This window comes from Heliangelus exortis, chromosome 2 (assembly GCF_036169615.1).
Source record: "Heliangelus exortis chromosome 2, bHelExo1.hap1, whole genome shotgun sequence".
In the NCBI taxonomy this organism is placed as follows: domain Eukaryota; kingdom Metazoa; phylum Chordata; class Aves; order Apodiformes; family Trochilidae; genus Heliangelus; species Heliangelus exortis.
In genome coordinates, this window is record NC_092423.1 from 63,247,748 (window position 1) to 63,259,871 (window position 12,124).

The 12,124-nt window shown below is 38.9% G+C and overlaps 1 protein-coding gene across 2 annotated transcripts in view; it reads left to right on the forward strand.

Annotated features, from left to right (window-relative positions):
• The window catches only part of CAP2 (cyclase associated actin cytoskeleton regulatory protein 2), a 68,060-nt gene that overhangs the window by 45,127 nt on the left and 10,809 nt on the right, over nucleotides 1-12,124 (forward strand). For both annotated transcript variants that reach the window (XM_071736405.1, XM_071736406.1), the window contains exons 5-7: nucleotides 174-317; nucleotides 541-626; nucleotides 2,338-2,443. In XM_071736405.1, coding sequence (XP_071592506.1) covers nucleotides 174-317; nucleotides 541-626; nucleotides 2,338-2,443 — 336 coding nt within the window. The remainder of the gene's footprint in view (nucleotides 1-173; nucleotides 318-540; nucleotides 627-2,337; nucleotides 2,444-12,124) is intronic.

Here is a 12,124-nt window from a genome sequence, read left to right on the forward strand (position 1 = left end):
AATGTCTTTATATTTTGCCTTTGCAACCAGAGAAGGGTAATTAAATTGTTACTTTAATGTAGAGAGTACACTGACCTTTCTAACTGTTAAATCAATGTTAAACCACAGAGTTTAACAATGGGATCACCTGTTGGAACAGCAGTATAGTTTGTTGGTTTTTTTTCTTTTTTCAGAATGAGGTGGCAATGCTTCTCAAGCCAATATCAGAGAAGATTCAGGAAATCCAGAACTTCAGAGAAAGGAACAGAGGAAGTAATATGTTCAACCACCTCTCAGCTGTCAGTGAGAGCATTCCAGCCCTTGGGTGGATAGCAGTGGTGAGTGACACACAGGATGGATGATCAGGAGGACTGTCAATGTGTTTCTGGATGGTGTGGACCAGAATAGTTCTAAGTTCTAAGTCTCATTTGCATCATTCTTCAGTGTACTACACCCCAGAAGGTGTTTTGTAAAATACCCAATGCATCAGAGAAGGTGTCTGACTAATGTTTTACTTTCTTTCTCCTGTTGTTTCCTGCTACTGTGGGTTGATGGTCGTAGTCTCCTAAACCAGGCCCTTATGTCAAGGAGATGAATGATGCTGCTACCTTTTATACTAACAGGGTATTAAAGGACTACAAGAACAGGTATGTTGCCAAGCCCCAGTATCTACTAGACAGACAACAGGGCAATCACCATACTAATAGGGTTCACAATTCCATTACAGAAATAATTTTGTGGACTAAAAAGCACTTGATAAAATCCTCTCCTCATCTTTGACCTGCATGATGTTGCAGCATGCTGAGTAACAACAGCAGAAGCAGTGCTGGTTTTCACTCTCCACAAATTTTGGGAGTATATTTAATTTTCTTTCATTCCAGCATCATAAGCTATCATGTAAGGGCAAATTTAAGTATCAACAAGTAGCTAGCTAGCTGCTCCGTATCCTTGTCTCATTTGTGCACTCCTACTGTGACTGTTCTTGCTCTTCACTAAAAAATGTGCATTTAGGTTGTAGATGTATACAACCGAGCATCTAATTCTGTAGCTCCCAATTTTACTTTTTTCTGTACCATTGCATTCTGTACCAAATAGCTCAGTGCATTCACAGAAAACTTCCATGAATGAGATCTGTAAGCTGACAGAGAAGGAGAAAAAATACAGGTCCTTCCTGTAACCTCTTTAAAAAATCATGTATAATTCCTGTTGATTTGGTACTTTTGGAGGCCAGATTTTTACTATTTTTCTATCCCAGTGCTGAACAGTATTTGCTATTGAGTTTTTCCTCATTAGTGAGTAAAATTTAATACATATTAAAACCTTTCGTATATTTATTTATTGCATATGTATAAATATATATTACATGTTTTATATAGTCCTTTATTTTCATTATTTTTATTATTAATATTTTTATTATGTATTATTCCTGTATTATTCAGTTTACCTACTGAAGGTAGTATCTACTGGGGTAGCTGAAACTTTTTACAATGTCACATAATGGTATAGGCAGGGTACATTATTTAGGTATTTCATTCTTCCCCTAATAAGCAATTCTTTTCCTGTTTTTCACTGAATCAGATCACAGTATCTTCCCAAGTAGTAGAAAGCTCTCCCTTGACTTCAGCAGGCTTTGGATTAAGCCTGTTGATCCAGATCCTCAGAAGTATTAAGCATCAAACTCCAAAGGAAATAAATAGGAGGTAGACACACAAATCCTTTTAAGCATCCTGTCCACAGTCACCACTCTCCAGTAATATTTATTTATAACTAAAGACTCCATGTTACAAGCAGTTTTCCTCTCTACATATTTCCTGTTTTCCCTCTACTGTCCCACTGAAAGACTAAGCCTTCCAAATAATAATTCCAGAGGCAATTTGTACTTGAAAAATTCTTGCTATATAAATATTTTTTTTGTCTGATGATATAACATAATCCAGTATTACCCTGGCTACATTTGAGCTTGGAAGCTAAAATACCTGGCAGAACCCATGGATATTTAAACTTTTCTAAAATTTAGCAGCCTGAAGCTGAGTCTGGGTAGCTGCTGCACAGCCCCATATAACTTTAGTGCTTCTTCAGTTGACTTTAAGCCTGAGCTGGATGATGACACAGCCTTCCAGCAGGAAGAACTCTGTGCTGGAGAAATCCTTTGACCTGGTTTGTCCTTTGGTAGGATCTCAAAGCTTTCTAGTGTGGTAGGACTCAGTATTTTCAGCAGTGGTCTGGCTGGCTGCCATCTGACTGATTTGTCCATGGCTGTAAGGCAGATATTGGGTTTTACCTGCTTTAAGCAAGAGCAGCAATGCTTCCTGGGTTTAGTTGCATTCATACATGTAAATATGGCCTCTGTTTTTACAGTGACACACGTCATGTTGATTGGGTGAAGTCCTATCTGAACATCTGGTCTGAGCTTCAAGCTTATATCAAAGAGCATCATACCACAGGTCTCACCTGGAGTAAAACTGTAAGTACTCTTTCCTTCTTTGTGAAGAATCATAAAATACCAGTAACCAATTTCACTTCTAAGGCAGGTCGTAAGCTCTGGGAAAATAAATACTTAGACCAGGAACAGAGGTCATGGGCCATGGACTTCCCAACCAAGCCAATACAAGTTTGAAAGACAGGTGGAGATGTGTCAGGCCACCATGGTACAGGTTTGGAAGAAGAGGGAAGAATTATTTGGGATTATTCTAGCCATAATCACCAGCTGCAGATAGTGAGGAGAGGCAGACATGATTCTCCAAGCCTGCTACATTATAAGGTAGGAACAAAAGCAAACCCAAAAAATTTGAAGGACACGTCAGGCTAAAGGAAAATTGGGGAAACATAACAGGGAAAGGAGAATGGTGGAAAGAATCTGTGCAGTGAGATATTTAATAACAGGATAAAGAAACAAAAAGGATACATACCCAATTATTACTTCATGGATAGTTATCTTTACAAAAACATTATTTTATACATATGGAAATAATTTCTGAAATAGGTATCTAGAGAGATTAAATGTAACTGTATGCCTAACCATTTATGCTGTGTCTATTCCTATAAACATTTTCTGAGTTACATCCAAGATGCATAGAAACATTATGGCAATGAATAGTGGTCTGTAAGAGAGGCATAATAAATATGAAGAACTAATTTTGTGTTGGGTATAAATGATGCAATGTAGTATATTACTCTAACAATCTGCTCATGTTTATTGTCAGGTCAGGAGAATTGCTGAAATATAACAAAAGTATAATCAACCAGCTTTTTGCTGTTACAATCTCCTAAACTTACCAGTGCATTCACATACTAGCACATGCAGTCTTTCACACTAAGTTGATAATTTCTTCTATATAGGCAAATAATTTTTTTTTTAATTGAATGACTATTCAGGAGATTGATGTAGGTCAACAAATAATTTAATTTCCAGACCAAACCATTGTAAGAACAGAGGGAAGTGAAGTAGATCTTTTGGATGGAATGTATTTTAACATGGAATAAGGGTTGGAGCACCTCTCTACTAGGAAAGACTGAGAGCCTTGGGGTTGGTCAACCTGGAGAAGAGATGGCTTTGGGGAGACCTTATTGCTCCCTCTTAGTATATAAAGGGGTCCTGTAAGAAAGATGGAGGAAGACAGAAGGGCCTGTAGTGACAGGACAAGGGGCAGCAGTTTTAAAATGAAAGAGAGTTTTACTTCATGTGAGTGTAAGGGAATTAGAACCTGGTAAGTTAGCAGGTTATTTAAATAGTTTGTTTTTTAAATGTGGTAAATATTTCCATGAAGGTTGGTAACAAATGCAGATAAGGAAGCAATGAATTCCTCAAGTGATAATTTCATTTTTGTTGCACATTTTAAGGTGAGAATGAAAGTCACAGATTCATGCTGTATGAAGTTAAGCATAAAGGTCCGCAGAATCAAGGCCTAGACAGAAATACAAGAAATATAAAAGCTGTAGATATATTCCAGACACGGTTGTTAATCATTGCACACAGCAGTTTCCACTTACATGCTTGAAAGGAAAAAAGGAAAAAAGGAAAAAGCAGTCATTTAGCAAGGCATTAAGAAATTTGCACATTAATGAAAGGGACATGTTGATGCAGAAATGCTATATTGTTATAGAGGAAGAGAGAAAGAGAGGGAGTTCTTGGCCTGTTTAAGTACACATTTAAAACTACCTACCAATAATTTACCCTTAATATCTGCAGAAGTCAACAAAGCAATCCTTGAAGCTTTCTTTACAGAGCTATAAAGTAATATATTTGAATATTTCTAAAGAGGCTGAAGAATCAGGGGGAACATTGACTATGGCTTCTCTCAGAGCTGTATTCTCATAGCTTGTACTGCAGCAAAACCCTAGGAGCATCAGCCTACATCAGACTATGCTTAGGTTTCAAAAAAATGAGGGGACAAGTTTTTTAGTGTGCAGTTGGCCTCTTTACCTGTAGATACTGTAGATACACACTGTGGTGTGCACATTTCTGGTGACACTCCATGGCACATCTCAAAGCTGTGCCATTTCAAGCCCCCCTCTACCTTTCTATCAAGCTGCATAGGGCAGCTGCAGCCAACCTTAGAACAGATCACCAGTGCACACAGTAAAGTGTTCCTGTCTCTGGCAGTAAGGACACAGGCAGATACTTCAGAGGGAAGAGGGAGAAATGTCTTAATAAGTTACAAGAAAGACACTAGAACAGGTGTAAACGGTTGAAATAATGGCTAAGCAGTCAGATCTGACAGTTACTGGTACCAGCTTTATAATAACTTTCTGATAAAAACAGATGCTTACAGTTTTCTTCATCTAACTCAGTTCTCCTTATTCATTTTGGCTCTTCTTCTGCCAAGATGTGTGACAATATTTTACTCCTTGAGAGCATCCTACTGAAATGCATGGGACTGTGTGAGGAGAAAGCCAAAAAAATCAGTGGAGTTATAGACCTTGAGACCTTTGTGTATCTGAGCCTGTTTTGCTATGCACACTGGAGTGGTGGTACAGAAATGGACCCTATGTAAATCACAGGCATTTCAAGACATGATGGATACAGATAGGATATTTGTTGGTACTGTGCTCACAGAAGAAAACTACATATTAATTATGTGTGCTTGTGAGCAGGATTGTCTCAGGGAGTAAAATGTTCCGCTCTGTATTTTCACACTGATATATAATATTCATTTTAATTAATTGATTGTGCATAGGGCAGGGGTAATATGCCTGTCAGTGGAAGTCAGGTGGTTCCACAGTATTTCCTTACATGTGTAATTTTGTAGTTCACTTTTTGAAGTGTGAAGTGTGAGCCTTTTCTGCTACATGTACCTGTTGTGAGTAGAAGTTCACTGTTCTCACTACATCTCAATTTAGCCATCTTGTCAAAGGGAACAATAGCAATTACCAACGTAATGGAAATCTGCAAGTTTAAATTTGCTGCCAGGTATGGCATTCTCAGATGTCAATGAGCCTTATGCAAAAGCTGTTATTACAATGAAATGTTTTAGATGCCCAGTGTAGCATTTTACCCATGCAGCTGCTAGCTACAGCTTTCTGACTTTCACATTAAGTCTACAGCTGTAACAGTAACCTATGTATTTTTTCAGTTTTTTACTGATAAATAGGAAGTGCCCTTTTAAGTGAGTGTCCTTTCTCTCTCTCTCTATTTTTTTCTTCACCTAAATAAGGCATTTTATTGAAGCATGGGTCTTTCTTCCCTCTACCTTTTTTTTTTTTTTAGTGATGCAAGGAAAGGAACAGCTGTAATATAAGCTCACAAAAAATAATAATAAAAATTTGTTTGCTAGAATGACTGCATGAGTAAGTTGGGGGAAGTGAAACTTCTGCTCCTGTTTCTTCAGGTTAACTTTGCAGTAAGAAAACAAGCGGTAATAATGACAGATTATGATAGCTTTCTGTACATTCAGTAAGTATTAAGGAACAAATCTTGCTCAAGGATAATTGTGTTAAATGTTTCCCTCAATTGCAGGTGGATTAGCAGTTAAGTTCTTTGTATACTGTAGTCATTTAGGATTAATTTGGCAGCAGGATTATTTGCAAACAGAAGTATTTACAAGCTAGGAGTGAATTACATGACAGTGTTTAGTTTCTAATACCAAATATATCATTAGATAGTACTCTAAAAGCATTCTTTAGAGGCTGAAAGTCTCCACAGGCTCCACACTGAGAAGAACCATTGTAATTCCTACATTAACCTGACTGAGCACAATTACAGTAGTTTCAGTACAGACTTTGGCCATTTCATTCTTGTCTAAAGCATTAATCTCCAGACATTTTCATATAAAATGGCCCTGCCTCTCTCTTGTACTGTCAGAACATTTTCCTGTAATACATCATCTCTCTACAGACTGAGGAGAACAAGCTACAAAAGACCAGCTTCTGAAGGAAAAAAGCCTCCTATTATCCTTCCAGTATCTCCCCTATGCTGTGTTTAGCTTGAGCCCCTTATCAAGACGACATCATCTGGGCCACTTCACTAGAGCTAAAGGTCAAAACTGTAGCACCAAATTCCAGCTATAGCCACAAATGCAATCCCAGAGGCCTCATTCAGATAGAAGTACAGTCGGCATAGAAACACTGATTCAAATGCTGGTGTCTTGGGTAAGATGCAGACATTTTCAGAATCCTGAATTTTTCTCAATCATAGCCTCTCCTCTCCTTTACTGTCCCCCTTCCATTCCTTTCTTTCCCATTCATTTTCCCTATTTCCTCGTTGAAAAAATTTGCATACTGTATCTCAACTGTTTCTTCCTCAGAGAACAGGCAGCATTCAGGTTTTTTGTACACTGTCAGTTTAGAAATCAGCCACCCTGGCAACTCTACAATAGTTGCCTCATTGGTGGAGACTTCCTCGATCACATCCACATCCCTTTGAAAGAAAGTGGTTTTACTCCCTTACTCCATCAATGGCTGACAATATTTGCTTTTACTAGATTATCAGTGGTGTCCTTTTAACATCAGGGACCATTCAGACATCTTAAGGGACAACCTGGGAGAGTCTTGTTTGACAATGGGTATCAAATGCAACCTGACCTGTGACATGATGCAACCTAGTTCCAGTGGAAAAGGGAAAGGAAAAAGAAAATTTAAGTATGTAAATGGAAAAAGTATGTAAAATGGAGAGAAAAGGGAAAGGCACATATATTAAAACTTCATTATATTGCTAAAGGGATTGGTCATCTTTTTGACTGAGTGCTTATATAGGTAAAAGATGGTTTATTGTGCTCATGGGAGCACTAGTTGATTATTACATTAACATACAGCTCCCAAGTTATTTAGAAAACCTTGTCAGTGTAAAAGATTTCTGGTTGGGTAGCTGGAAAGATGTAAGCACCATTTTAAATTCTGAGCAGGTGATAAGTGGCAGAAGGGGTTTCATAGTTTGAAAACTCAACAAATAAATAATTCTGATGAGACAAGGTAACAAGAAAAGAGGCTGGCCTGGTTCTTGCTGTTTTGTGTCTTAACTTACAAAGATTACAGGCCCTGTAAGTCAGCTGTTTCATCTAGGAAATTGCAGCTCTTGGGGCAGCATAACCCTTTGCAGACAGGTGGCTTAAATACAGTAGGTAATAGAACTGTTGTGCTAAGCTACTTTTACACAAAAAGCACCTTAACAAGAGCTCTGTGCCTCTGAGTCACAGGCCACCTGTTCCCAGAGGTTGATACATGATATTTTGAGCTTCATGATTCTTGGCTTTGGCTGTGCGTATGTATGGAGAGAACAATACAGAATGTTGATATCATTTTAGGTGTGAAACTAGGATTACTATAAAGGAGGAGGGGGAGACAACAGAGATATCTCTCTTTTTTTGAGAAGAATTTAGTCCATATTAGGATCTGCTACCATGAAAAGAAGGCTTTTCAATAAACTGAGAAAGGGTTTTTATGCCTCTATCTAAGCCACCTGTTCCCTCAGCTGCAAATAGATACTCAACTCTTTTTAATATTAACAACTAATAGGTACTATATATTGTACACAGTCATATCTAGTTTATTTATATGCATTATACAGGTGTTTATAATATGTTTGTCCTGAGTGAAAGTGACCACTACAGCTACAAGGAGTTTACATCCATTTAAATGCTCTACAGCAGGCAGGCACCATAAGAACTTTGTTCCCCTCAGTTTCCAGGTGCACTGGATCAACCTGAAGCTGGATAAACGCAGAGGAACATCAAGCATGTTTGGACAGGGTCTGGCACATAAGCCCCTCATACCCCCAGAGATCCAAGCCTCTGACTAGAGGCTCTTTGCTGCTACTAAACTACAGATATAGTAACAGTGACATGGAAGGCTTACCCAGGGAATTGTTCAGCAAGAATAGCTCAGGAAATAGTGACATCTGTGATAAGACATAAAAAGAAGTTCTTACAGTTGTTGAGTTAGCTGGGTTTAACCTAAACTCATGTTGAGCTGCATACGGCCACCAAAATTACTGACAGTGTGGCATCCAGAACATGTGTGTTGGGTATGAACAGCATTTTGTTTTTCTAACAAGACCAACTATAGCCCTGTGCTCCAGAAGTCTTTAAGAGAAATGTGCTGTAGCAAGGCCCAGCTTCTCAGAAGCAAAAGCCTTTAATCATCTCTACTGTATTTTCAAGGAAATTAAATGATATTCAACATAGATTAATCTTAAGCAGGCAGCTACCTCAACATAAACAGTCATTTCTTTATTGCAGTGAGCCAGCTAGATAGCCAGCAAGGAGAAAAAGAAGACTACCTCACCCTTCTGCCACTCCTAGAAGATAAAGGTAGAAGCATAACATACTTGGAGGCTGTACTGCAATCCTGCAAACCCTTGCCCAGTGATAATATGCATTTATCAGACCCATGAGCAGCTTCAGGCACTGTCAGTAAAGGAAGCTGCTGAACCCCAGTCAATGGGAGCCCCTTGGGCCTCTCCACAGATGGCTTTGGGCTATCCAGCAAGGAGCAAACCCTGACCTCCTCCTATCACCTCATTCAGAGCATGGTTTAGTTAGGGATTGAAGACAATTCCTGGAATGTTCCATGTCCTAGAGCTGATATTAAATGGCTGCAGGGTCCACATCTCCTGTTACCAACAGGACCTTACCCAGAGAATTACATTTTCCCACCCATGTCAGAAAGCTCCAGGAGCAAGGTTTAAAATACATCAAGTTCACTATGATACAAAGGTGGCAGGTTAAAAGTTAATGGCCTGTTTCACAAAGTAAGACTGAAGCCATCTATTCCCCTGGTAGTTCCTACAGGGGCTTAATTGCAAATGATGGAAAAATGACCACACCAACATGTTGATAGCAACAGTCAGCTACCAGGACTATTTGGTGTTACATCTATAGACATCACAGCACTGAGGACAGCAGCTGTTACCAAGGCAGACAGCTGAAATAAGAGGCAGAAAGGCAGCTTGCAAATAACTGCCTTTGGTAGTCAAAATGGCTCTTAATACTCTTTGTGTAAAGATACACTGTTAACATCTGCTTGAAGTTAATCTGAAGAGTTGTTTGCAAACAGCAATGCTGGTAAGCACCTGCTGCTATAGGGTAAATGAACTTCTGCAGGCATATAACATGATATTAATTCCCAGCAGCTCTCACAGACACCACCCTGTACAGAACAGAAATGAATGGACTTTGTGAAGAGTAATGTAGTTGAAATTGGATAGGACTATAGCAAGTATTGCCAGACACCAGAACAGTTTAAGAGTCTGATTCAGAAATATTCTAGAGCCTCAGGGTCTGAGTTGTCTTGGAAGGGTGACTAAGGAAAGCAAACCAGTTGCCAGTGATTTAGGTTGGAAACTGGGAGGCCTATGTATTAATACATGTTAAAAGTATTCAAAATGGAAAGTTCCTGGAACCACTTCTCTAGGCTGACTTCAAATCTGTCCTTTGCATCAGCACGTTTGAGTGCAGCACAGGTCCCATGTACCTGACATGCAGGGAATGCAAGAAGTGCAGTCTTTTCTACATTTACAGTTTGCTTTTGCACTTTGTGTTTCCTTGTTAGAGCTTCCCTCAGCCACTCTTCCTACAAAGAATTTCACCATGCATGAATGTTTGTTTGAATTCAGTAAGGTAAATTAAAATGGCAAAGAAGACAAGAAGCAGAGTGAGACTGAATTCCTCTTTATTCCAAGGCTCTGTACGCCTTCACAGTAATGAAACTTGTCTTTTATATGCTCTTCTATTTCAGTGGGGGATTATCCTACTGGAATGTGTCTGTCCATCATCTGCAGTGGAGCATTTAGTCTATCCCTGTACTTTAGTGACCATTTTTCCTTCGACTTGTCCTTTAATTTTTGTATGTCCTAACTTACAACTGTAGTTGTTTGCAGTTTTCAGAACAGCCACAGATGTTCAGATATAGTTGAAAATACCATGATGCTTTGTTGGCTTATGTAGCTCTAACTCATGTCATAAACCAGATGAGAATTTCTCGTGTAGGTGAGAAGTTAACAACAGAGGTCCAGTCATCTCTTATTTCTGTGACTGCACAAAATTTAGAGAAAAAGTGAGAGGGGTGAACGAGCCCCAGGTGTCCTCCAGGACCTTGTGAGAGTTCCTGTGTTCCTAATTAGGTCTAACTCATAATCTGTTGAGCTTTGTGGAGATAAGCACTGACTTTCTGGAGGGACCAGTCTGGTAAACAGAAGAGCAGGCAGATAGGCAGCATGAGTGCTAGGCATAAACTTTTTTCCTACCCTTGAAAGCCAATCAAAGGACTATCATGTCTTCACTCCTCAGGTCAATGATTGAGATTTTTGACTAGGCTTGTCTTCTTATCAGTACAGCTCTAGAAGGGAAAGATGCTTCTGCGTGACCTGTGAATGCCATCCCTTTGACACCTCAGGCAAAGAGACTTGCAGAGTGACCCAACACTGTGTGTTGGAGGCAGAATACCCAGATAACTTCTGTATCTTTTTTACTCTGATACATCTTTGCAGCCTTTGCAGAATTTCATTAGTATTAATTCCAAATGAATGTGCACAGCACTGCATTTATGCAGGTGGAAGCAATAAGGCATATTTTAGAAATACATCAATCTGGAATTTGAGAAACTGATTTTTAACCTCAGATTACAACTTATTAAGCACTGCTACTATTAATCTCCTGCTATAAAGCATACATTATTCATAACTGCATGTTCACACTGCACTGTGAATGGTCAGTGCCATCTCTGGGTATCTGAATACTTTTAAAATGCAGTGCTCATAATTCTGGATAACCAGGACATAGTAGATTCAGTTGTGATGGTTGCAGGCAAGAGACAGGAAAGATCTCTGTTGCACCTTGGGCACCAACAGCTGATCCCCTTACAGTCGTTTTTTAAATTATAATAATTTACAGCTGTGCTGACTCTGCTGCAGGTAACATTACTGGCATGAGCAGAGGCAGGAAGACAGGCAATGTAGATTGCGAGCCCAGTAAAGAAGTTGTTCCCAGCCTAAAAAAAATAACCTGTAACTACCAGGTATGTAGACAGACATGTATATCTTGACAATGAATGATAATCAGTTCCAAAAGAGGATTCTTTTCCTTTGTTTACCTTTGATCAGAAAGATTTAATAGTGTAGAAAAGAGCTCATTCCCTTAATAAATCTTGGATCCTTTCAGAAGCAATCAAATTGTACCACTACATTGGTTTCATTAGTCACCTAAATACCGAGCATTCAACCAGTCTTTTTTGTGCAATGCAATTTTAATATCACCAATGTGGCAAATAATCGTGCAATGTATTTATCACAAATATATTCCATAAATTGCTCCTTTAAATGCAACAGCCCTTACCAGTTGCATGTGCCAGTAGGTGGGGTGTACATTAAGAGGTTAACTAATGTTACTGCCATTCCTCCTTATTCTAATTAAGGTCATAATGACTAAGAGTTGTGAATGCAGTTACTCAAATGCAGCAAGCTTCTTAGTTTGAAAAAAGTGTGACTGAGGAGCAAGAAAAAAAGAGCATAAATTCCTCAGTCCTTCTCTCATCAGTTTGAGATTACAAGCTAGAATAAGTTTACTTTTTTAAAAAGCTACATTTTTCACTGGTGAGATCCATGAACGAGACAGATACCTTGCTGTTTCAGTTCAGCAGAAAGAGTTGGCAACCTAATTTGATTAAAATATCCAGCTAAGCAGTTTCTGTTTTCAGTATTGATTACCAGGGATGC